General features: G+C 49.5%; 1 protein-coding gene across 6 annotated transcripts; it reads right to left on the bottom strand.

Annotated features, from left to right (window-relative positions):
- Positions 1-3,958: 3,958 nt before the first annotated feature.
- Arx (aristaless related homeobox) lies at positions 3,959-21,082 on the bottom strand. 6 transcript variants are annotated; one of them, XM_052732454.1, is made up of 8 exons: positions 20,552-20,935; positions 19,989-20,065; positions 15,843-17,976; positions 15,480-15,723; positions 12,956-13,844; positions 10,305-10,350; positions 7,313-7,641; positions 3,959-5,036 (listed from the first exon to the last, which is right to left on the bottom strand). In XM_052732454.1, the coding sequence occupies exons 4-8, from the start codon at positions 15,673-15,675 to the stop codon at positions 4,796-4,798; spliced, it is 1,701 nt and encodes a 566-aa protein (XP_052588414.1). In that variant the 5' UTR covers positions 15,676-15,723; positions 15,843-17,976; positions 19,989-20,065; positions 20,552-20,935; the 3' UTR covers positions 3,959-4,795. The 6 variants fall into 6 exon arrangements, with proteins under 6 accessions (XP_052588414.1, XP_052588387.1, XP_052588423.1 ...); XM_052732427.1 differs by having other exon boundaries at positions 15,480-17,154; positions 17,635-17,976; XM_052732463.1 differs by having other exon boundaries at positions 15,480-16,545; positions 17,635-17,976.
- Positions 21,083-26,744: the final 5,662 nt, after the last annotated feature.

The raw sequence follows: 26,744 nt of genomic DNA, 5'->3' as shown, positions 1-26,744 counted from the left end.
GCTTTATTGCTTTTCTTTTGATCAGAATGGTGTTGTTGAGCAAAGCAGCAGACAAGGCATTCTTTGATGAGGGAATTAGCGCTCCATTCTTCCTCTATTATTCATAGCGCAGTGGAATATGTAAGTACCTGAGGGTGTCAAAGGAGCGCAGGTTCTATTGCAAAGTGCTCGCCTTGTTTCTCTCAATAGCTGACTATGAGATGATAAACCGCTTAATACACTGTGCTAATTGGATGAGAGCAAAAAGAGATGGGAATTAAGGCGAGGCAAAAGGAGAAAGTGCAACCAGCCTTCAATTCACTCTTTCACCACTTTAACAGCACCAAAGGAGGCACAAGCTTTCTATAAGCAGACTAGAGGTTTTGTGCAGAGATAAAATGAACGTGTTAGTGGATTCAAGTAATACACTAATTATTGCACAGTATAAATACCACTACTGGTTTTATAACAGGGAGGTAAACTTCTTTTGAGAGGGTTATAGGATTGCTTGGCAGTGGTGTAGAACCTAATAAGGGCCCAGAGTAATAACCCCCTGGATTAACAAAATTGCTGCTTGTACAAGTATGATTCAGGCTTTTACGAAGATTTCCGGAGAATGAATAAAAATGACTGAATGACATTTCTTAATGTATAACTGGTAATCGCCCCCTTTTCTTTAAAGGAAAAAATGTATACTTCAAACTGGACCGTTAATAACGTCCAGGGACAACATGACTTTTTCTTTTGAAAAATGCTTTTTCCTCTTCAGGTAGTGGGGTTTTCTTCTCCCCCAGCCCCACCCCCAGCCAGGCTACCACTTGTCATTTAAATATGCAGTTGCTCTGGGGAACTCTGTTCCAAAATACCATTTTAGGCTCCATTTAAGACCCCCTTCATTGAGACACACTCACTTTTGTGTATACACATAGACATGCTCATACACATTTTTTTTCTTCTAGAAGCAAGTGGGGCTAGCCCATGTGTAATTCCGTCTCCTCTAACATCAGTCTCTTTTCCATTCTAGAAGTATCTGCACTCCAAATCATGCTAAGCAGACCTTCTGGTGCTTTGAGTATTGATATTATAAATCAAAAACTAACAAGAACAAATATTTGTCCCAAATGGGTGGGGATTATATGGGGGAAAAGGAAAACCATGGGGGCCAATACCAGTACCTTTGTCCTAGTACTGAGATTCTCTCCCACATTCCTCCTCCTCTCCTAATTGATCCTTTTGCCACTCTTGTGACCACATAGTTAACGTATCTGCCCTCACTACTGCCTACAGTCCAGTCCATGGGTAGTCTGGGACAGAACATTTCTAGTAGTATGCCAAGTACTCCCTTCTTGCCTTTGGAGTCTCCTCCTGATCTGGCTAACGTGTATGAAAATGTAAAAAATCAACTTCCCCTTCCCCTCCAACTTCCCTCCAGAGGCTCATACAAGGTTCTCAATCACCCCCTCACCCCACAATGGCCTTGGGAAAGCAGGTGTTGGGCTGTTAGGTTCTGAATGTGATGGGAGACAGTCCTGCCATGAATTTGACTCTCCTGAACTCCCTGGGCCTCCATATGTCCTCCTCAGTGGTGGAAGAGGTTTGCTTAAGATTGAGGGGGGGCATTGTCAGCCGGTCCCAGTATTGTGACTGAGTTCCCAGATATTGGGGCCAAATTGGGTTGCCATTCATTAATAATGCTCACAATAAGATTAAATCATTCTGGAAAATCTCATAAAATCCCCCTAAGTACGCTCCAGTGGCTCTTTCCAATCCCATCATTCAGCACTTGGGGAGGTTTGGAAAGAGAAGAAAATTGGTTTCTTTGCTTTTAATGCTGCTTTGAAAAGATACTCAGAGTTTGTCATGCGTGACATGTCACATGTTTAATGTGGACTTGCTGGAAGTCAGGGGGTCTTTAGCGTGTGATATTTATGGGGAATATTAAGTGCAGAATGAGGTCCCTCCAGCTGGGGAAAGTTGAAAGAATAGGAGGCCCGGCCCGGGCTTGTTTGCGGCATCAGAATCACATAGGATTAAGAGTTTGTAAAACAAGGCGAGGGGTTCTCATTGGCCAGTAATAAATGTAATCCTTGGAGGTAATTTCACGCAATTTGCTTCTGCTCCATGGAAGGGTCAAATGAGAAAAAATGACTTAAAAAGGAGTTCATTAACAGGAAGAATGGTACTGTTTCTCGTATACCATCCAACTGGCAGCCTGAAGTGGGGGGGGGGGGGGGATGAAGCCTTCTTACTAAACAAAAAGCCAGTATCGACAGAAAAGTGATATTGACCACAAATAAATAAATAAATCCTTCCCTAGGGCTTCTCTTGCACTCTGCTACCTTGTACACTCCAGGAAAACGCCTTTCTCTGGGAAAGCCTGTGCAATTCTGAGGGGTTGTGACTCTAGATCTGGAGAAATGCCCCAGAAAGTTCCAACCTGGCCTTAGTAAACCTAGGAAAGGAGTGTGTGGTGGGAATGGTAGCTGGTGGCCACTTCCCATGCCCCAGATCGGGTCCCTGTCTAGGAGATCCACCCTGGCAAGTCCAGACCTGGATAAGGTGGTGATGACCCACAGGACAGACCAAATCCAAGAAGCAGCTAGGGCTGGCGACCCTCGTGGGCGCGCTCTCGGGGATTTTGGACAGGCGGGAACTGGGGACCACAGGGCCGCGTGGGCGTGCCGAGGGCGCAGCAGGCGCCCTGAGGGCTGCCCACCTCCCCAGACAGGCATGGTACCCCAGGACTGTTGACCTCTGCCCGAGTCTGCACCTTCGCTAAGGCTGCCAAGGGATCCAGCTCCCCACCTCCTGCTAACAAGGCGCGCCCGCGCCCCCCGTGGTCGCTGGCGTCTTGGCGGGGCGGCGGTTCTCTGCTCGGTGAGCTGCCGTAGTCACGCCGCGCAGCCCCCCTTCCCGCCTGCCCCTCTCCCCAAAGGTCCGGCGCGCTAATTGCTGCAAATTGAAACTAATTAAGCTTCTCTTCCCTTTCCCATCACCCTGGGAGCATTGGCGAGACCCAGCCCCCGCGGGCGAGCTTCCACCGAGAGGTCACCCGAAGGGGCGCGGGCAGGGTCCCGGAGAGGGGGGAGCTATGGTTCCCGCCGCGGGAGGGGTGAGCCCAGGGGGTGAAAGATGCCAAATCTGTTTGGGGCTCCTGGCGAAACCTTAACTGTTTGGGTATTTTTTTTAATGTATACATTTCCCAATGTCTAGATAAGTAAAGTAATGACATTTGTCGAGTTAAGATCTGCCACTTAGATACCCATAGCTGCCTTTCCATCACTCTTCCAGCGTGTTCTCTCTCTCTCTCTCTCTCTCTCTCTCTCTCTCTCTCTCTCTCTCTCTCTCTCCCTCTCCCTCCTTCCCTCCCTCCCTCCCCTTCTCCTCTCCCCCTCTCTCTCTACTCCCTCCTTCCCCCTCCCTACTAGTGTTCCACCGAGCCCGCCCCCTCAGAAGCCAGCGCCTCCGCTTCTTGCTCTAGCCACTACCTGTCATATTGGACTGCGCACTTCCTTGCTACGTGGCACTTTCCACGAACAGCTTCCTTTGCCTTCCAACCAAGATTCCGCTTGCTCCAAATTCCAAATTTCTCTTTTCATGGTTGTCAGCAACAGCTACTATACACCCACCTACCGTGGGACCCACCCTACAATCTCCCTGGCCCAGGATCCTCAGCACCAACTGCGACAGAACTCTGTGATGCTCTTGGAAAGCACCACTGTGATATCCTTTTGAGTATCACTTTCAAACCAGGGGCCTCTACCTGGAAGATGCACGTGCATAAAAATTCAAGAGCTGCTACAGCAGCAGAGCCTTCTCTTGGTCTCAGCGGGGGATAGGGGCTTGTACTGTCCCCTCAGGGTCTCTATAGCGCATTCACACTTCCTTTTGTTAAACATATATTTGTTTTTATTTTGAGCGTGACACTTCTCCACTAGATAGCAAGGAAAAGTGATAACAATTACACATTACACAAAAGTACTGTACCATTGCCTTTATCTTGAAGGTTTCCGAAGCCTCTACCGTTAATAAGTTAAATAAAGGGCTTGAGTACATAAATATTTGTCTAGAACCCTACCGTATCTACAACACAGTAAGAATCTACAGGAGGACAAACTTTTACCATACCACGCTGAGTGCAATTGCGTTATAACATTTCAAATATACAAAGCTCTGTTTTTTTTTTTAATAACAATGGTATGTACAGAATCAATAATCACAGTTTGGTGACTTCAACAGTCCATATTCTAGCAGAGTATTTCCCTTTGGTTTGATATAAAAACCTTGGTTGGTGTATGATAAAGAAGAGAACAAGAACGAGACGCCCCTTTCCTTTAAGTGCACTGTTAGCTATCTTACAGATACGCATTTGCTTCCCTTGCCCTGGCATCTAGCCGGGCCTGCGCTGAAATCAACTTAGAGCGCCAAAATGCTATTCAAAAGAAAAGCTACGGAGGAAGAGAAGATTGGGCTTTTAATTTTTTAAACTTCAATAGTAGGCATCTTGGGGAGAAACCTTCCCCGTTAATTTCAGTAAGGTAAGAATGGGAGAGTGGACGTTCGACTTGGAGCAAAGGTGGCAGTGGCAGGGGTAGGGGCAGGGACAGGGGCAGGTGGACAGCCAGCGGAAGAGGTGTCACGTCCTTTAGCGCCAAGAGCTGCCTTGTCCGCATCCAGGCTGCTGCGAAGGCGGCTGCGCTCTGTCTGTGCCATCTTGGGAGTGTGCTGGTCCTCTGTTTCCATTTGGTCTTGAGTGATGCTGAGTGAGGTGACCTTTCGGGGCGCGCCCAGGGGGCGCGAGGGTGGAGGGTAGCCTTTAGCACACCTCCTTGCCCGTGCTGGTGCCCGGCAGGATGTTGAGCTGCGTGAGCTGCGCAGCGTGCTCCTTGGCCTTCAGCCTCAGCGCCGCTATGCTGGACGCGCGTCTGTCTGCCGCGGCGGTGGCCGGGTCGGCCAGCGCGCCCGAAGCCACTGCGCCCTCCACCGCGGGTGTGGGCTGTCTCAGGAGCGCAGCCGCGGTCGACGCGCTGGTCAGGGGGGCCATGGTGGAAAAGAGCCTGTGGGGAGAGCAAACAGCGCGGTCCACGGCCTGGTGAACTGAGCGCGGCTCCCGGGGCAGCGAGTCCTGCCACCCCTCACCCGTGTGGCGAGGGTAGAGGGCGCGGAGCAGCTGGGGGAGTCCGGCCCCTGGTAGGGCTGGAGCTGGGACTCGAGCAGGGTTGAAGCTGCGGTAGGCTGGTGGTTTTGCCCGAGCCGAGAACCCACCCACCAGAGGAAAAAAAAAAAAGCTCAAGGGACCAGACATGTCCGGGGAGGATGATTTCAGAGGGAGGCCCCGCATCTTAAATCACGAGGCCCAAGTGCGTGGATTCGGACTTTCAGTTAATAAAGTCTGTGTTCCGAGATCAGCTCCTGGAGTGAATGCTGTTGGTGGGAAAGCAAGTGGTGGGCGACCAGAGAGACAAATGCGAGGGAAAGAAAACAAAACAAAACAAAAACAAGAAAAACAAAATAAAAAAAAAAAAAACGAGAAGGGAAAAGCTAATGGGGGAGGGGTGCAGAAAGTAGGCTAGAAACTACCCTAGACCCATGCTGCAAACTCTCTCTGGGGCTCTTTCTGAGTGTGAGCCTCCTTTCGCCCAGGAAGAGCTGGCCCTGAGTGCTGGTCTTCCGGTCCGCTAGCGCTGGCCCAGCCACCCTCCTGCAGGCTTCTAAACTGCTAGTGCCCAGGGGTGGGATGTTGGGCACCCTCCTGTTGATTTCGGCTCCACAGGCAGCGGCTGGGACTTACGGGACGCCCCGCGGCCCCGCACCTAGACACTCTTTCTCCACCGCCTTCCTTGAGCCCCAGACACCTCCCCCAGATAGTTCCCAGGCTTGGGGAACCCCTTGCACCACTCAAGCCAATGCCTTAAACTGGGACTAGTGCCAGCGTCTGCACCACCGCCTCCGGGTGGCACTGGGATTACTCTGCTCGCGGGGATTACTCTCACTCCTTCCTCAAAACATCCTTGACCTGCGGTTGAGGCTAGAGCGCCCCAGGCCCTCACCTCCACCCGTGCCGTCAGGCGTGTTTTTCCAACCCGCCCCCCCCCCCGCCCCCGCAAGGGTTCCTGCTCCAGACCCTCCAGCTCCAGGGGCCAATTCAGAATTTCCTCAATTAGAAATGAGCCCACCTGGGCTCCAGGAACCACTGCGCCTCCTCTCCAGCTCTCTCTTCACTCACCGTGCCAACCCCACCTTCCTCTGCTTCCAACCTCGCGGAAGCTCCGGTGTTTCAGCGGGGGTTTGCCTAGTTTTACTAACAGACGTTGGTTGTCGGAGGGGAGGAAAGCAGGAAGGAGACACGGGACTTTTTTTTTTCCCCAGAAAGAAATGATAATGGGTGACCTGGAGGGGGCGTAACGTGCCCTGGTTCCATTAGGTAAACTGAGTCACCCCACTTAAGTGCACTTAAGGCACTCGCTAGATATTTTCGTGGTTTAGTACATTAATTTTGCCTCAAGTCCTACTTTCAATTTTCTCGAGGATAATTTTTTTGTTAAGTAGCTGCGCAGTTGGGTGAATCTATTATTTCTTTGTTCTCCCAAAGAGAGATCATTGAAGCTGCATTCAATTTTATTTTCACTGCACTTTCCAACTTAATACATCCCTCCTTTGTTTCTTTGTCTGTGTGATTATACAGATTTTTTTATTTCATCAATGCTCATTTAAAAAAAGGGGGTTATATACGATGAGGTAGGTGGCTCTTTTATTTCCTTGTCTTGTACTGCTGTCAGGGTCGGGGTCTGCACGTATGGGGGTACTGCTGGCATCAGGTCATAAAAGTGATGAGGAACATAAAGTCTGGGAAGAGAAGAAACATTTCAGTGCACTTGAAGGGCCTCCTGGCTCCTGGGCTCCTGTAGGGGACCCCAAGTGTGTCCCTCACGCTGCCAGGCTCTGTGGCATGTAGAAGCACTTTTGCAAGACTTTAAAGCCCTCCCAGCTCTATAGCCTATACCTGTTTACTCAAACTGCCCACGGCGGAGGGGTACCTTCAAACCATACTTTTGTACAGCTATCATGAACACTTCCGGTTGTCACAGTTGTTACTGTCCATTGCCTTCCCCTTTCCTACTTACTCCGAACTAACTCATTCTCTTCAGGACCTCCTTTTCTTTTTAAAGTCGAAATTAGAGAGTATTTTGTTTGATTAAAGTCGCTGAGGTTGCGGTGGGGAGGAGGAAGATGTGTATAGTCCCCTCCTGCCTCCTCTCTGACCTCAGCATCTGCTTGTGTAGAAGAGAAACGGACAGACAGACGGACAGAGCCTCTTTAAGGCTGCAGTTACCTGCCAAACGCTGGGCTGATGAAGGCCGGGTGCCGGAACACCGCTGCTCCTAGAAAAGTGCTCAGGCCCAGCGGCGCCCCGCTAGGCGGCAGGCTGGCCGAGCCAGGAGGCGGAGGTAGGCTCGGGAAGGCAGCCGCAGCCGCAGCAGCCGCAGCGGTCCAGGCCGAGTCAAGCGCAGGGTGGTGCGGTGGAAAGGGGCTGGCATCCAGGTAGGGGCTGAGGGGGTGTGTGGCCGAGAGAGGCCCGGGAAAGGGCAGCCCCGGGGGATGGGTCTGCGCGCCAGCCTTCTCTCGCTTGCGCCACTTGGCCCGACGGTTCTGGAACCACACCTGCAAAATGGTGAGAGGCCTGGACGGTTTAGCTCTGGCTCACCCCTTCCCTCAACACGCAGGGCCTTCTCCCTCTCCTTTCATTGTTCCTGAACCACCTTGGCCTTCTGTTACCCCCTGGGTAAAAAGGAGCCCAGACTTTTTAATTCAGCAGAAACCACTGGACAAGAAAGCCCTTAAAAGTGGTGCCTTATCTATCCCGGGCTTCCAAGAGTCAGGAAACTTAAAACATGGGGACAGCTAAGTTGCCCGGTCTGGGCTGACCCTTCTTTCCTGCAAGACTTTATTTCGGTCACTTAAACCTCTCTGGACCTCAGTTTTCTAATCTGTAAAATGGGGCCAAAACACTTTTCTTATAAGATCCTAATGAAGAATGCATAAAGGCAACAAATGAAAACACATAGTGGTGTTGGACATAGGCAGGCATCAAGCCATGAACCACATTCTGCACATTCGAGATTGTCACATATTTCAGGTTTACCCAAGAGCCCAGGCAATGTCTGCTCTCTATTAAAAAGTGAAGCAGGGAGCTCGTTGATTTATTTTTTGGAAAAATAAAATAGCTACTGAACATTAAGTGCCCTGTACTAGGGTCTGGGATTTGGATAGGGTTGGAAGAGAGGAGGGAACTGCTTCCAGTAAGTGAAAAGCAGGTGTACATTTTAGAGGCCTAGTTGTTAATAAAATGAGAAAGGGGGTCCAAAACAAGCTGTCTTTAGGGGCTCTGGATGAGACATCACTGACACTGGGAAGGTTTATGCAGGACCACCTAAGTACAGGGAATCAGAGGGCAGGGCTGCCCCATCTTCAAAGCAAACAGGGCCTTCCTTTTTTTTTTTTTTCTGGGGGAATGTGCTTTCACTTGGTTCTTTGAATAAGATAGTTCCAGGCTTGGAGGAGGTTTCCATCCTGAGGTATTTTCCTAATTGTTAATAAGAAGCACTTTGAACATAGACCTTTACCTAAAACATGGCAGCCACCATCATCTAAAAATATCCCCCAAAGCATGAAATCATTTTTGTGTGACCTGCTCATCACTCCCACAGCTCAGAAGCTATGTTCCTTCTTCCCAGAAGGCATTAATATTTTTAGAGCTGAGTTTGTGACTGCACAGGAGTCTAAAAATTAAGAATGAACTCTAGGGCTATACGGAATTATATCAAAGTATAATGTGAATTGTCACATTCAGATATTTCAAATTTCCAGCCTGGCTGGGGGTGAGTTACATTAGCAGCTAAGCTTGGTTGGACTTCTAGCCAGTCATCCAGGACAAGAAAAAAAAATCAAGAATCCAAACTGACTGATTACTTAAGGTACTGGGGGAAGGGGGCCATAACATTTGGCAGCCTTCAAATAATCCATGTGGGCATTATAGAAATGCTCTAACTTGAAGACTCACAGGCTTGACAAAGTTAGACTGTAGTTAGATTAGGCTGGGCAGGCAGCTTTCTCACATTCAACCGTCTAGACAAGAATATCCACCATTCCTTGATCGTAGGGAAAGGGATAAAGGAAGGGAAGTGGGGGCAGAGAGGCCTTAAATAACAGGGAATCCTTTCTAAAGAGAGATCGGCTGTCTCTTGGGCTCTCTGGCTCAACTGCAATTATCAAGATGTCCCCTGCAATTCCTCATTATTGAATTAATACCTCTGAGGCCCCCAAAGGTAAACGAAAGGACTCTGATAATTCATATTCACTTAATTACATCTTCTCCAGTGAATAGTGGGGAGAGGAGAAGGGGAGGGGCACTCTCTTTCTTTTAAAAAGTTATTTAACTTTCCCACGACTTGTTCCCCTGAGCTGAAAATGTGGAGTTGCTGTCACATCTCTGTTTGACAATGGAGAAATGTGTCAACAGAAAGGAGGGGACAAGCCGCATCATTAGCCCTCTAATGCAAGAAGCTGTTGTGTATTAAATGAGCCATATGGAATTTATTGTGCTTTATCAGCGCTTGATTTTGACTGTAAAGTGATTCACTCAGCTCCTAACTCGGGGACATCTGTTTTCTGTTGGCCATCGGGGCTGCCCAGTGTTGATCGTCTCTTTGGTTATGAGGCCTGGGTTCGGAAATGCACTCTGGTATGGGGCTGCAAACACCTTTAATAGCATTGCACTCACTCCCTATTAGATCAATGTGGGCTCATTGCTATAAAAAATGGGAAATCAAATAGCATTAGCTAGCTCCTTGTGCAGGGCGGAGGGGAAATCAAACAGCATTTTGCCTTCAAATGGCCCTGTTTGTTCTAGCACTAAGTGGGCTTTTATGAAGCCCGATTGGAGACTTAATCGCAGCCAAATACCTGCTTGGAGCTGAGCGGATTTGTCTAACAACCAAATCCATGCTCCATCCCATTATTTCAATCAGGAGAAGTCTGCTGGTGGATTGTTTTTTCTATAGGGGCCTTGGGTACCAGGTTTGGGTGGGGGGTTGCTGAATTGCAGTCTCAGGGACTAGAAAACCCATGTTTTGATACTGGGCTACTTTGAGCTCCCAAACTGAGAAATCTTCTCCTCCTTCTTCCCAGTTTGCAGCTTGCTTTTGAAATGTCGTTTTGTGTGTGAGCGCTTGGATCTACTTTTCAGATTTGGATCCTCTTCTTCTTATCTGGAGGGCAACCCCCAACCCCAGCCCAGCCCTCTTTCTGCCCTTCTTGGAGCTCACCTGGACTCGAGCCTCAGTCAGGTCCAGTCTCATGGCCAGCTCCTCCCTGTAAGAAAGCAACATTGAGACAGAAGGTCATCGTAGGCCTCAGCAGCTCTCCCTCAGCCACCTTCCCCTTCATGAAGGCCTCTTCCAGTCCACACCCCAAGTCCACAGGTTTGACCCATCTTCATCTCTAGGGTGCCCACTATTCGATTGAAAACAGAAAAGAAAAACCCAGCACAGTAAAATATTATACATTATGTTGTATCATATAGTGTGACAGGGGTGGATTCTTGAGTCCCTAAGTCTTCAAACTTAGAAAAATGAGTTGTCTCTCAGTCTCTCAGAGTAGGATGGGAAAACACACACACACACACACACACACACACACACACACACACACACACAAACACACACACACACACACACAAACACACACACACACACACACACACACACACACACACACACACACACAGTGCTCATGCCCTGTTTCATCCAAACACTAAATGGGAGAAGAGTTCAGCAATCAACTACAATTTTTGTTTTCTGCCCTCTTGGCTTTGTTTTGCCTTCTTAAAAAAATACCCCCCTTCCCTTCTTGCCCCCTTTCCAGCTCTCTGTCTTTCCTCCATTGCCCCCTCCCCCCTTCTACCCTCCCTCACCCTCTTAGGTCACACTCCCCATTACCCTCTGGAGATATGTTAAGCTTGTTAAGAGTTCAGTGGGGTAATTTTTCGATTAAACAAAATTCTGCGCACCTCCTGACTCCAGTGCCCACTACAAACCCTGCCCATCTCAGGGGAAGTCAATTTAGTTGAAACCCTACCCCGTTATTGCAGTTATTACTGCGACAATTAAGGCAAATAGGAAACCATTAAGATGCTGTAAAACGGCTTACGACCTGTTTACCGAAAATATGAGCGCGCCGAGAATAATTGGCTCTCTACTCCCTAATATGAAGGAGTGGAGCTGCCCAAGCCTGGGCCTGAGTCTGCGTTGCCCACAGGATCAGGTCGGCCCCTGAAACTTCCTCAGCACGAGGGGAAAAAAATCAGTTCACTAAACACCTTCTTTTGAACACTCGTCCCACCCCTCCCCTTTTTGGAGAGCACCAGCAAATCTGAACTCCACTCTAGCCTGGCTGGGCTATAGACGGTGAGCTAGGCCTGCTGAGCTGGAAGGAGATGGGGGTGGGGCGAGGAAGAGCAACGGCCCAGGTCTTGTACTTTAGTCTCCCGGACAAGCTAAAAAGGACGGACGTGGATGCTAAGCGACACTGTCTTTTTTTCTCCTTTTTAAGAACACATGTCGGATAAACGCAAAAATAAAATAAAATCAAAGCCGGTGGTCCAGTTTAGCTATGTGATAACACACGCTGACTTGGAGTTTTATTTCTGTCTTCAAAAACAAGGGAAAGGCTGAGTGACACTGAGAAGGACCAAGTTTCAGTGCACTTGCCTGTATTAAATTTACTTTTTGGTTGCTTCTGGCTACAAGAGTTTGGCAACTGCCAGACCAACTATGTTTTGGAGTTGGCTCAGGCCTTGATTCTAAGCAGAGATTTCTCTGGTTCAAAAGGACAGGCAGCTTTCCCCGTGGAAAATGCACATTGAAAAGCTGCACACGTCTCCTGCGAAGGAACTGCCGGGTTTGAGGAGCGCGCGAGCCAGGCACTCACAGGTCTCATTCTCTGTTCTCACTGGGGGACCCGTCTCTTTCTTTCTTCTCACATTTGCCCCCAGGCCTGGCTCCTAGTCTGAGCCAAAATCTTGGACTTGGGGTGGGAAAGGCTCCAAGCCTGCTGGTACTCCCAGGTCGGCTGAATGAGTAGGGGTTCCGAGGCTCAGCTACGCCATCGGTCCAAGTTTCTCAGATTGGGAAGTTCAGTGGACACTAGTCCATGAGACACAGTCCTGTTCCCACCCCCCACTTCAGCTGCTTAATTTACTAACTGCCACATTTCCAGAAATGGTGGTCCACCCCATCAACCCGTTTACAGTAAAGTCATGTAGTGGGCATGGTGAAGACCGGGCCCACAGGGGAATGTTCTGGCTGGTTTCTGGTGTACAGACACCAACCACTGCTTAGTTCCGACTTCTTTGGTTGTTTCAGGAGTCCCCAAGTGACAAAAAAACTCAGATCTTTTAAAAGGTCTTCTCCGAAGGCAAGGGCTCCAGTTTTCCTGAGAACAACGTAACTGATACCCACTAGACTCCTGGGCCACCGGGCGAGGGTGGACAGCGCACAGTACACGGATCAAAAATAGCGCCTGCTTTCCTACCGAAAGGGGGGACAAGTGCCTCTTGTGCCTAGCCAGCACCTGGCCCCAGCCTCAGCACAGGGAGCAGTCGTGTGTGCCTGCCCAATGTGGTTGCTTTGGGTGCTCTTTGGAGAGGCTGTTTGGCTCTAAAACTTGTCATTTGGAAACAAAGCGGAAGGGCTTTGGGACAGAAAGAAACCACACCAACTGAAACTTAAAACCCAAGTGTCTGTCTGTGTGTGTGTATGTATGTACACGGGGAGCCAAAGGATCATATTTGGCCAAGCATCCCCCGGGTAGTGCCCGGAAGCAAAGAGAATTCCCCCTACTCTGGAGACCCCCCTCTATTGGACCCTCACGGGCCCTTCGGCGGGTGCTGTGCGCAGCCACCACCCGGGCCACATACCTGGTGAAGACGTCCGGGTAGTGCGTCTTCTGGAAGGCCCGCTCCAGTTCCTCCAGCTGGTAGCTGGTGAACGTGGTGCGGTAGCGCCTCTGTTTGCGCTTCAGCAGCCCCTCCTCTGAGTCGCTGCCCGCCGACAGGCACACGCTGTCCTCGCCGTCCTTGCCCTCGGCGTCCTCCGGGTGCAGCAACAGCTCTTCCTTGGGCGACAGCTCTCCGCCCTCGGTGGCCACGGCGGCGGCGGCGGCGGCCGCGGCGGCGGCGGTCACCGTGCCGGCGGCGGCCACAGAGCAGCGCCGGGGCTCCTTGAGCAGCGCTCGGGCATCATCCTCCAGCAGCTCCTCCTCGTCGTCCTCCAGCAGCTCCTCTTCCTCATCTTCATCCTCTTCGTCCTCTAAGAGCTCCTCCTCGTCGTCCTCGGTGGCCGTGCCACCACCAGCCGCCGGGGCACTCCCGGGTCCGCTGGCCGCGCCCAGGCGCTCCTCGGGGTGCGCGACGCCCCCCGGGCCACCCAGCTCGTCGAGCGCGGGCGGCGGTGGCACGAAGGGCGCCCCGTTCTCGCGGTACGACTTGCTGCGGCTGATGCTCACCTGCGGTGCCTGGCTGATCTTGAGTGTGTCCCAGGCGGCGGCTGCGGCGACCGCGGCCGCGGCCCCGGCGCTGTCCTGACGCTCCCCTGGCCGCGCGGCGGGCGGTGGCGGTGGCGGTACCTCTCCACGAGGACCCGGGGTGCCCGTGGTCGGGGCTGCCGCTGCCGCCGCCGCTGCCGCCGCCGCCGCCGCCGCCGCGGCGCCCTGGAGGAGGCGGCCCCCACCCGGGCCGTACAGGCGCCGCAGTTTGGGTGGCAGGTGCAGCTCAGCCTCGAACGGGGCGCTGCTGCCCTTGGGAGAGCCTGCGGGCAAGGAAGAGTGGTCAGCGCGCTCGCCCGACCGTTTTGTTCCCCAGCCTCGCAGCTGTTGGGAGCCGGCCTCTGTGCCCCCTCTACCATCGGACTCTGCTCCCCTTTCTAGCACACTTTCCATACTTCCTTTTTCTTCTCTCAGGTGCCCCAGTCCGCCCTTTACCTTCCTTCCTTTCTCAACCAGCCCTTTATTTCTTTTTTCCGTTCACATACCTACTCCTTTCGTGCCCATCTTTACTTTTCTTTCCTTCTCTTTCTACTTTCTCCCCACTCCTTTCCTTTTCTCATCTCTTTCGTCTTTACTCTTTCTTTCTTCCTTTCTCTCTCTCTTTCTTTCTTCCTTTCTTCCTTCCTTCCTTCCTTTCTTTTTTTTCATGATTCCACTTTACTTCTTATTTCATTCCTTTCTCTCTTTCCCTTCTCTCCATTTTGGGGTGGGGCGAATTTTTTTAAAAATCGAACAACTTAAATCACCACTACTCTGAAAACTTCGCGCTCGACCTCGGCCAGCTGTTCTGTCACAGGGGCCCCAGGCTAGCAAGAGGGGCGCTGCCCCGCGGGCGACCCCTGCGGGGCGAAGCCGCCTGGGCCTCACAGCCCTGAACACCCGCCGTGTCCCAACAGCCCACAGCCGCAGGAGGCAGGGATTCCTAGCTCAAAAGGGCAAGGAAAAAAATCATCCTGGAGAAAATGTGTTAAGAAATGCCTGGAGTGGGGACAGGGTGGGGTGCAACAGGCACAGGCCGCTCCTTCCCTTGGAGGAAGCGCCTGGCACAGGTGCCCTTGCAGGCTAAAAAAAGAAAAGGAAAAAAGTCAGTTTTATTTTAGAGGGCTCATTCTCAGCCTTTCGCTCCAGTCTTCCAAATGGTGTTGCTGCTGGATCACTGGTTTTGGATTTAAAAGACACCAACACTTCTTTGCCTGCTACACTTCCGCATCCAGCTCAAGGCGAAACTCGAGTATAAGAGGTTCGGAGGACCAAATGACACTTGTTCTGGATTTTTTAATTTCAGAAAATAAAACACTTTAAACATCTCAACTCTTAAAAAAAAAAACAGCAGAGAAAAGTAGCACCCAGAAGTCACACATTTCATGCATTTCAAATACAGTAAGTTGCGTTTGGGGAACCCTGGGTAAATGTTTTCTGCAACACCTGCATTTAAAAGGTCACCAATAATGTACAATTAAAAACTAAAAAGAAACGCAAACCACTCCGTATGAAGAAATCTTCCGAGGGGGAAAGGCTAAAGTTCATCTTGCCTGAAGACACCACCACCACCACCACCACCCCTTAGCTTTTGGCTTACTTGTCTGCATCAAGTTGCTGCTAAAGGCTGTTTCGGACCTATCAGAGCTATTCAGGGTACACCCAAGGCCAACCTAAAAAGACTTTTAAACGACTAACACCGAGCATCTAAGAGTCGTACCCCCCAAGTGAAGCTGGGCCTCTGCCTTTTCCGAAAAGCGAGGTAGAGACAGTCTCTCTAAGGCCCCAGGCCCCGGAGTTGTTTCCTCTCTTTCCTATGTCTCCAACTTGCCAACCGCCAGGCCCCTGGTCCCCAAGTAGCAAACATTCAAACCAACGTCCCACGTCCTTCCGTAGGTGCCTGACCGGCACAACCTTACCTTGCATGGCCTTTTCCTGGTCCGCGCGGCTGGCCAGCGGGGCAGGCAAGCTCTGCGCGGCTCCTAGAAGCCTCATTTTGCACGGGCTTCTCCGGCCCAGGATGCTGTCGATGCAGTAGGAGGAGAGCAAAGTTGGAGATTTACTCTTGCACTCGGGCCTCTCGGAGCAGCCTTCTTCCTGGTACTGGTTGCTCATGGCTGGAGCGTTTTCCTCGGGCTCAGAGCGGACCTCCGGCTGCCTCTCCTGGCGGGTGAGATGAGTGAGTGTGTGCTGGGGGAAGTTTGGATGGCTGATTATAGTAAATATTACTGAGATCTTTGTCCCTCTCTGTCTCCCTCGGTTGCGGGTTACGGGGCTCTTACCCTGGTCTCAGCCGGAGCTCGTCCTCTGCGCGCTCAGGACCAGCGGTTAGAAGTGTAGTGAGCCGCGGGCCGCGGAGCTCGGGAGTCTCTCTGCTCCACGTGCTGGGAGGAGCTCTCTGATTGGCTCTCGACAGAGGCCGGGCTGCGTCTGCCTGCCGGCACAACGCAAAGCACGAACTGGATTCTGGAGGGGCCAGCGAGGGTGGGGGCAGGGGACTAGCAGCTGGCACGCACCAGAGCCAAATTTCTTTTTCTTTTTCTCTCTCTTTCTCTAAACTAAAAACTTTCAAAGTTTTCCGTCGTTTTCTTGTAGTTCCCCCTTTAAGTCTTAAGGGTTGCTCCTAGCTCTAGCTCATTTGGGTGCTAGGCTTGTGGGTGCCACGTGGTCTGCGGACTCCCCTTCCACCATCCAGAGGACCTAGCTCCCTGGAGGTGAAGCCGTAAGGCTCTGGTTGAGATCGACCTGGAGCTTTTCAAAACCGGCTTTGTCCTCCTAGGACAGCGTCTTGACCTCAGTGCTGTTCAGTCACCATACTCTCTAGGACAAATGGGCCTCCGACGTACCAGGCGGAAACATCTGCTGTCTGAGTCTTTGGTTTTCTCTTGTGGCTCAAAGCCTAGAGCTATTTGTCTTTATGCAGAGCCTATCTGTTGCTCCCTTGTTAATATCGGTTCCCAACATTCTCTGTCTCCGTTTTTAACTCTGGAATGAGAAAACAGACCCTTAAACACAGAGAGCTCTGCCAAAGGCACACAGCCTTCCCTGGAGTATCCAGAGAGGCGAAAGGGACTGGCGAGTGACTGCGAGTCCCAGAGGGAGACTGGGGAAGAGATTGAGAGAGCCCCCTTTCTCTCCTGACGCTTCTCCGTCTTCCCTACTTCCCTAAATTCATCTGTTAGGCTGTCACCATCCGGCTATTCATCCTTGAGCGCCTGGGGTGTGAAACCCCTGCACTGAAGAACTGTGGTTCTCAGTTCCCTAGAACAGAAGGGACCCATATTCACCTTGAACCAAGTCGAAATGCCTAAAATTTTGAATTTTGTGACTGGTCCCCATTATCAAAAGGGAGGGAGGAGAGCCTTAGGGGGAACCACTTTCTTCCCAAACAGCTCCCAACATTGGTAGTGAATCTCCACCCAACCCTGACTGAAGTTGGGTGGATCCCTGAGAGGAGCCAGCACGGACACCTTCACTGCCTAGGTGCAGGTTCCAAGGGACAGTTAGGGCCTTGGCATTGGCGGGGCTGGGGTGAGGGAGGTGGGTGAGAGGTCGCGGAAGGGGAATCCATGCCAGGTTTTCTTCTCTCAGCCCCTTCAATGTGTCAAAGAGAAAACGTTTTACAAAGGATTATACTTGAATCACTTACAGTCAGTATTTAAAAATACAAGAATACCTAACTGGGATTTTTTTTCTAGCCATCAACATCTGCATAACTCTTGGATGCTAGTGGGTGGGTGGCAGATAGATGGGGCTAGCTTGGCAGGAGTCCTCAACACAACTTGAGGAGGTAAAGGCTTGGGGACAGACACATTAGCACTACTAATACTAAAGCCACACTACTACTACTACTAGTAAAACGGAGCGAAAGGATTTGTCCCTGTCCCTCCATATCTCTGTCTCTTCGGTATTTTCGTGGCTTCTCAACCCGTTTTTCCTACACTCTAGTGGTGGGGAGCAGAGCAGAGAAGGGACTGCCAGCTATCTTGACATTTGATTTTCTTTTATGCCCTCTAGATCCCAAGGTATCTGGACTAGGCTTCTGTCTTTTGGGGGTTCTGTTTGCATCCTCACCTTTTGGTGTTTTCATATGGTCTCATCTAGCTTTAAGCTAATGTTATGCTTGTTCGCCGCTCCTGTTCCCCTCCCTGGTCCTTCTTAGTTAGCCCCGGGGGTCTCAGGGCAGCCCAGAGATATAAGGACGCCTACGTTTTCCTCGAGGTTCCAGGCAAAGACCCTCACAGGCGTCCCTGATGACTGGGCGCCGGGCTGGGGTGGTGGTGGAAACAGAAACACTTTTCCCCCTCTGCGGGTCCCGCATCGGAAATCCGCAAGACCCGGCTGCCGGTGGCTCCGCGGCTTCAGAGTGGGCTCCGCACACGCAGGGAGTGGGATGAACATGAATCCAATAAAGACCTGTTAAATAAAAAGGGTCACAAATGCACAAATCATTTCTGAACGCCCTAAGGGGTTTCAGACTCTCGGTGGAAGACTTCTTCGCCTCCATCGCCCTCCCTCCCCTCTCTGCAGCTGTTCTTCTTTTAAAAGAAGTCGGACTTTCTGATGGGGGTGTATTCTAATTTTATTCACCCACTGTAAAGGGGGAGGTTAACACAGAGTTTCTGATTCTGACTTAATGATCCTTGGAATTAAATCTAATTCTATTAATGGAATATAAAGATGGTTTTTTTAAGACCTGTGTGAAAACTCTAGTCTTCTTTGTTCTGTTATTTTATTTTTAATATTTTCTAATCAGTCTTCTCAAGTGAAGGAGGCACATCTATTCAACTTGGGGAGGAGGGCCTGAACTACTTTTCTGTACACTTAGCGACCCTGAGATTTGTCACAATTCAACACCCAACTTTAGAATCTACAACTGACTCCATTTCCCACAGATTAATTAGGGAAAAAAATGACAGGAAACTTTTTCTGAGACGCTGGATGGGGTGGCAAAGTCTAACAGTGTCTCCCGAGAATCTAATTCGAATGTGGGCTTAACATGTGCTGCTGTCCTATATGTTAGTTTTAGAAAATGAAATGATGCTTCTAATATCTCGGGAGAATTTAATCCATGTGCCGAGCACACAGCCTTTTAAAAATTGGACTATAGGACTATGTATAAAGGGGCACATAATTTAGCTCAATTGAATAGTCACTCTGCTAGCAATATGATACTTCTTTTTCACCTCACTTTTACACTTTTTGTATCCACTGATAAAAAGTAATTTCATTTTCGTGGTAACTTCAGGAAATCTTTGTATGTTTTTAGTAACAACTCCTGGCTCTTAACCTCTGAGGTCTGAACTGCTGGTTTGCTCTGCCGGAGCTGCTTGAAAAACAACGTTTTCTGGATCATCTGTTTTTAAACTCAGTCACTAAAATAAAACGACAATAATGACTGGAAGTGAGAGTCAGACGTGTTCAAATGTGTTGTTTATGGTGAAAAATGGGGCTTGTCTCCACAACTGGAGGAGGTGAATGGAGGAGACCCCTTTCTTTCTGTGGCAAGAGAGCTAATTCTACACTGTAGTTTCAAAATTATATTTTCAAGAAATCCATGATAAGGGGGTGGCAGTTAGATGTCTTTATCGGGGGTGATGTTTGGAGGAGAGTTAACCTCACATTTGAGATGTTTTAATTTATTGTGCAATATACACATAGATAAATAAAGCTGTAATGGGCTTCCAGTAGCACCGGATGGCTCAGGTCCCCTTAAATTATGCTCAACCTCTTCAAAACATATATTTAAACAATAGAAATAAACTTCATTGGAGTCTGTCGACCAATTTGGAAGCCATTGGAAGGGAAGACAATAAGTCCTGATTACACGCAAGGATTCTCTGTGATGTGTTATCCCCTTTGCCAAGTCATTTTGCTGCTTTATTTATTTAATTTCTTCTTCTTCCTTTTTTTTTTTTTTTAACAAACTTTCATTCATTTATGGTCTTCCGCAACCTGCTAATTTAACACTGGAGCGCGTTATTGCAGTGTTAGGAGGAGAGAAAGAGGGAGAGAAAACAACAATACTGCAATGATCCAAATGATACAGTAGAATTATAGCAATTATAGTTCTACTTGTGGAAGAAAACCTTGCTGAGATCAAGCAAACAAACTGAAGCCTTGTGAGGATAACAAGCCTCGCGATTGACAGCCGGTGCTGGGAAGAGCGGGAGGGGCACAAACAGAAATATTTGCCTCCCCAACCCCCCTTAACTCCAACCAGTAAAGGTTAACCTTCTCAAAAGCTGCTTTCACAGTCTTACCCACTTCAGGCTATGCATTTTATGCACAAATCGAGGTTTGTCCTCCTGGAAGTCTGGTAATAGGAGGAAATGTGACATAATCTGCTTGCCTAGAACTTGCCCTCACCTTCTCTGTCTACCCGCCCCCCCCCCTCGCCCGCACACCAGTTTACCCTTCATTCCTACCCTTGCCTCAGTTTTCTCGAGGCTGCTGAGAACCGTCTGTGGATCCGGTTTGTTGATGTGTTTTCAAAGGAGCAGCCCTGGAGAAGTCCAAAGGTACTAGTAACTTGGATGCCCTAGGAAGACACCTTCCCGTTTGCCTCCCCCCTTGCCTGGGTCCTCCGCCTGAGCCATGGCTTTTCCCCACTAGGGCACTGCGGGGAGAGCGCCCCCCCACGTTTGGGAAGCATCGCAGGGATCTTGGCCGAGCCCCCAAGGTATAGACATGTGGGTGTTATTACTGTTAGGATAACTCCTATTTGTAAACTTGGGCACTCTGTTACCCATGTTACCCCATCAGCAGCAGGAGAGGGGGTGGAGGAGTGAGAACTAGAGAGAAAACCGACAACCCTCCCCCTCACACAACCCCCTCCACCCAGGCAGGCGGCCACCGAGTCTTTTTCCTCCAGGTTTGTTCCAAATACAAAGCTGGCCAAGGAGGTCGCTGCTTCAAGTCTGCTCAGAGTACAGGGCGAGCTTCCCCTCCTACCGGTGAGAAGCAAATGGCTGGATTGTGGGCTCCTCACCCCGAATCCCTTGGCAGGAGGATCCCATCTGCTGCTGCTCTTCCCCCACCCAGGTTTCCAAATCCCAGAGGGAAACTTCTCAGCCCCCTAATCGCCGCCATCTGCTTTCTTCTTTCCATCGCCAACCGGACCTCAGGACCCCTGTGTGCTTCCAGGGTGGAGGGGTCCCCATGCAGCTTTTCCTCTGGACGGAGGCAGGAGGGCGTGGGGTGGAGCAGCAGAGGAGGACTCAACTCAAGCGTCTGTCCTGAGGCCTGAGGGACCCCCAGCTGTCCGGGTCCTGCCAGTCGGCACCCCTCACCCGCCAGCAAACAGCACCCATGTCTGGCTCGGCTCAGAGCCACAGCCAGAGTGCGCCCCCTAGCGGGGGCTCCGGGTGGGCCGAGCCCTCCAGGTTCAGCCTCTAGGAACTAAAGTTGGCAGAGCCAAGGGATCCTGCAGGCATGAATGGAAGAAAGAAAACAAAAGCCTTGCAAACATTTCCAAGCGTTCAATAAAAGACCCATCTGTACCTTTTTTCTTCAATGCGTTCGTGGTTAATGTCCCCCGGTGAGTGAGGGACGGGAGATAATTCCTGGATGGATTCTTGCCGGCCTGCCTCAGTTAACAGTGGACCTAGAAGGGAAGTAATTGGGGGGCGAGGCCAAGGCAAGCTTCCCAAGATGCAACACCAAGCAGAAACTTGAATCTGCCATCTTCAGGGTTTTCCTGGGGGCCTGGTGGCCTGTGAATTCTCGGGATTCCTCAGACCTAGAGGAAGGTCATTTGAAGGCCTCTTAGCCTGAGACTTCTTTGATGTGAAAACAGATCTCTAGGGTAGCCTGGCGGCCCTATGATGGTTTCCCACCACCAGACTCTACAATTCTCTCCTCTCTCTGTCTCTGTCTCTCAATGATTTCATGTCTTCTGTCTCTGATTCCATCACTTTCTGACTCCAGGGTTCTGACTTGATGTTCACCCTATCTTCCGGAGGGACTCTGACCGCCTCCCTGATCCTTCCCACATCCTGTCCTATACTAGCTCAAGCATTTGCATTAGGAAAACCTCCATTCCCTGATTCCACTACTCGTAAATCACCCACTCCCCCTTGGTCTGACCAGGAAAGAAAAAAAATCCAAGGTTGTCCAGTTCCCTTTGATTTGCTCAACCTGGAAATGATTGCATTTTCCTGAACTGCTGAAAAAGTTACTGATGAAACCCCCCCTTTTTTTTAACAAAGGGAAAAAATCTGTTTGAATTGATCCATAACTTTTCTTTCACATAGAAATATGTTAATCCTAACTCATCAATCAGAGAAACACAAATCTTCTCAAGATCTATAGTGCCTGTAATCTTGTGTCTCCAGACCTTTAAGATTTCAGTCAGGCTAAAGCCAACAGAAAACATTTACTGGGGAAGGCCTAAAAGGAAGAATCCAAAAATAGGACCGATAACAGCTCTTTAGAGTCTTTTTATTTTGCTCTGTATCTTGCTAATTGGGAAGTTCAACACGAGGCTTTCCCTAGCCATACAAGGCTGGTATTTCGGTGGTGGGGGCAGATAGAAGGGGTCCTGTGGGAAGGGAGGCGTGGGTGTTCCCGTGTTTAATTAAGACTTGCATTGTGTAAAAGGGAGGAGGGAAGATTCTGGGACTGCACAGCGCTCTGTTCTGTTCATCGCAAAATAACCTGCAAGTATTTGGGGGTTGGGGGACACGACCAAAAACCAAAAACCACACACACGCACACGCACACGCACACAATGACTGCAATAAGGAGCCAGCTCTGGAACAGATACCATTAACACCACAGAGCTTCTGGAATCGAGATATCTAATTTCCTGCCGCAAATCACTTACCCGATCAGAAAACACAAATAGCTGAACAGAAAGGAAAAAACAGAGGAGGAGGACGAGGACTAGGAAGAAAGGGCCCGGAATAAAAATAACTGAGCAAAAGGCCTTACATTCAGCACTCTGACAGGCATCTACTCCAAACCTGGGGCAGTTTGTCTCCCCTTCTCCCCGCGACCGCTCTCCTGCCTCCGACTTTCCAGCCCACCAGGCATCTTCTTTTGAGGACACCCAGCATCTTTAAAGGAAGGGGGAAGACTGCCAACTGAGGTTAGGAGAGGGATGGTGGCTGAGAACTGGAACACTCAGGCCTAAGGAACTGGTGGGTGGGCCCCGAGCTGAAGGCAGTGTACTACCCAGCACTGACAGGACCTTTTTCTTGACACCACTCATTGGCCTGGAGGCAGCCTAGGAGGATGTGCAGGCACTTGGATGCCAGACAGCTAGGCGCCCAGTCCTATTATGCTGCTTGGGGATGCTACTATGGTGGCTCAGATGTCCTGAGTCTAGTTATCTTTTGGGTCTCAGAGGCCTAGAAAGTAGCAGATCCAAGGCCTGGTGACCAGGATGAGAAAGCTGGATGGTGTAATGGCGTAGCTAGGGTGGTAGCTTTGAGATACAGGTGCCTTGTGATGTATTGCACTTTTTTTGGAAGGTTATATAAAAAGATCTCAAACTATTTTTTTCTTTAAAGACAGTATCCCTAACGCCTGGCTGGCCCAGAATTCGATATGTAGACCAGGCTGGCCCGGAACTCATAGAGGTCCACTTGTCTCTGCTGGGATTAAAGGAGAGCCCCACCACAGCAAGCTTAGATTTTTTTTTTTTAAAGAGTGATGGTCGATTTCTCACAATTGCTTGAAATTGGTGTTGCCATACCTCCAAACAGCATCACATTCTTTCCGTCCACTCGAGACTTTGTAGGTTTGAGCACAGTTGCTGATACCTCGGAGCAGCTTAGTAAATCTTTACTGAACTGGAGAATTACAGTGTAACCATGGGAGTGGAGAGTACACTTTGATTTGGGTGAAAGACACTGGTTTTCATTCTCAGGAGTTGGTACTGCCTGACCTCCTCTTTCCCCATCTCATAATTACCCAGGCTCCTTTGCTTTCCTCCATCCCTCCTGGACTGGCGTCAGGATTATTTGTTTTTATTATTCTCCTATTTCAAGATTTCAAGAAAACCACAAGGAAATTTAAAAACCAACGTGTTTTGCTCAAAGAATTCCAGAAGGGCAGGAAAGAAAGGGTATTGAAACTCACAGTTCAAGTCAAATTTAGACCTAGGAGTGATTTTTACTTATTTCTTTTCATGGATAATAGAGAGTTGCTGTTATCTGTCACTGTGCGTTCTCTCTAATAAACAGCTCCAAGACTATAATCTAACAGGTGTAAAATTTCCCTTTTCTGAGAAACGAGGAGACCAATAACAATATCTTTTAAATAGTACAAACAGAAAATGCTGTCGTTGACAGTCTTCCATGCTGGAGAATCAATCAAGCCTGATTTCTCTGTCCTTCTCTCCCTTTTCTTTTTCTCTTCTTTTCCTCTCCCCTCCCCTCTTCTCTTCCCCTCCCCTCCCCCTCCCTTTCTTTCCCCTTCTCTCTGGGCTTTTGGAATAGGGGGTGTGCACACCACGTCAAGCAGGCCTGGGATCAAGCAGGCCTGGGAGAAGAGAGGATTCTGGGAAAGATGGCAAGGGCTTCACTCTGGTACCTGAGATGATAAGCATCTGGCCTGGGACTGCAGGCAGCTCCCCTCCCCATCTCTCTCCCTGACGCACCTCATAATTTCTACCCTTGTGGCGTCTTTCAGATGTCCCCTGGAGCTCCGGGCTGCCTCTGTGCCTGCAGCCTGTCTCCTGCAGGCTCCCTTAGATACCAAAACTTGTTTTTCCTAGGAGCCCTGTAATTCTCTCCAGGCAGATAAGACATCCTTACGTGACCACATAGCACACCGGAGAAAGCTACCCTCAGGAATTAGTCCAAGGGTGAAGGAATGAAGAGGCCTGGGTGAAAGGAAAGCTCTAGAGCGGGGGTGGGGGGGTGGGGGGGGGTGGGGCACCTCCTAGCTGGCAAGTCACACAGAGAGTTAAAAACAGACACCAGATTTAAAGGTTTAAAGAGTTTAATTTCTCACCCTCCCAGCAAAACTATTCAGAAAGGGCTTTTTAATTCTCTGCCAACAACAAGGGGACTGAGCATCAGAGGACATGTTTGTCCTCCCACCCATTTCCACCTTTCTCCTCTGTCTGTGTACCTACTCAGGTGTTACATAGTGCAGGACTTGGGGAGAAAGAGGAGCCCAGTTGCTGGACGACTCTTTTGTCAGGGAGGGCCCATTTCTCAGTCTATTCCCAGACAGGCCCACTGTGTTTATGGCTTTATCTATAATTCCTTCCTTCCTAGGGATTTCTTCAGCAACAGTCTCCTCACCTCCCAAGCACCCATGAGTCCATACAGGCTTCTACTGCATAGAATACCAGAACAATGATCTCTCTCAGAAACGTCCCTATCCAAGACAGTATGGGGAACTGGCCCGGCAGTGCGGTCCTTCCACGGTCATCATGGACCAACCTGTACCTGCTTCTCTCCCTCCTCTCTTCAGCTTTTGGGCTGGAGCACTTTGATGTTATTTATATAAAAAAAATGACATTAGAGTAACCTTTTATTGCACCACACTAAAGGGAGATTGAACTATGACTTTGGAAATTCTGACATTCCAATGAGAGCTATATAAAATTGCTTAAAAACATTTTGAAGGCATCATTGGTGTTGTTTGTAGTGGTAAGTGAAACAAAGGATTTTGCAGAATGATGAGTTGAATACTAAATATGCTTTTACCTAAGTCTCTCTGCTATTAAATAGAAGAGGAGAAAGGGAGCTGGTGAACCGGGTAACAGAGGAGCCTTAAATGAAGAAGTGCCTCAAAGTGATCCTCCTGCTTCACCCCCCCCCCCCAAAGTACTGGGACAGTAGGTATGTGCCACCATGCCTGCCTGCCTGCCTGCCTGCCTGCCTCCCTTCCACCCTCTCTTCTTCCCTCCTTCCCTCCCTCCCTCCCTTTCTCTCTTTATTTTGAAGATCTCAAGATCAGGTTGGCCTTTGGACCTGCTGTGTAGCCAAGGATGACTTTAAACGTGTGATCCTCTTGCCTTTGCCTCCCAAGTGCTGGGACCACAGTCACGTCCATCAAAGTCAGTGTCTCATGATGTAGTTCGGTACACAACACTTGCTACCACAGAGGAGACCATGGGGTCAATCTGCAAAACTGCAAAAATCGAATTAAATCTTTGGTTGGATTTGGTAGCCCAGGGTGGCCTCAAACATCCTATGTGGCTCAGGCTGGCCTTGAATTCCCAATCCTTCGGCCTTCACCTCTCAAGAAGAGCTGGTATTATAAGCACGTGCCATCAAACCCAGCTATAAACTCCAATCTTAAGGTTAGAAAGGAGGAGGAGGAGGATAAAAGCTGATGTCTAAGAAACAAGACATATACCATAATAAGGCAGTATCAGAATATGAAGGAAAATGAGGTCACCTATATTATGAACACAATTTATAATGAAAGACAATTAAACATTGCACAAAGGAAATAATTAGATGGAACATGGGGCCATGAAGCAGGGAACGCTTTAACTCTAAAGTCTTTGGTGTATTGTTCTGATACCATTATTGTTCAATAATGATCCTCACATCATCCTCAAAACTGGCAGAACCCGGCAGGCTGCACTGTTTCCAAACAGCATAGTGTGGTGGGGGCTCTCTGGACAAAATGGCAAGAACTAATTGTATTCTGTGTATCTAGTTTGTAAGCAGGTTGTGGAGCTGGGCATTAGCTGAGAGAGGACTTGCTCCCTCTCGTAACAGCTCATTATAAAAAGGCAGCTTGACATCAATAAAAATAATCATTATTTGATGTATTTCTTATAATTATAGGTCATCTCTCCGAGAGGCTTTGCAGTTAGTGGAGTTGTGATTTGGCCTCTGTCACACTGATGCGGGAGGCATCCAGGCCCCAGTGCCTCACAGAGTCCTGGCGGGCATCCTGAATGCCAGAAGCTTATGCACAACTTCAGGGAAGAAAACATTTTGGAAATGATGAGACAAGTGTGAGGGAGTTGCAACTGTAAACAGCAAATGTGCTAAAGAGCATAGGCTTATGCAGAGCTAAAAGAGGGCAGGTGGAGCGCTTTCTCAGTTTTGTAAATGTGAAGAAAACATTGGGCTGCCTTCACTGCTGCACCACGGAGCGAGAATGGGCATTAGTGATTGTTGTCATTTTATTTAACGCTAGCACCTGGGGGCTGTGTGAGACTCAGGACTCCGAGGAGCCAAAGGCTTCTGGGAAAAAAAAGGTGA

Source organism: Peromyscus californicus, unplaced genomic scaffold (genome assembly GCF_007827085.1).
Source record: "Peromyscus californicus insignis strain IS unplaced genomic scaffold, ASM782708v3 Scaffold_10__1_contigs__length_136768540, whole genome shotgun sequence".
NCBI classification, from domain to species: Eukaryota; Metazoa; Chordata; class Mammalia; order Rodentia; family Cricetidae; genus Peromyscus; species Peromyscus californicus.
This window is presented reverse-complemented; position numbering and strand designations above follow the sequence as displayed.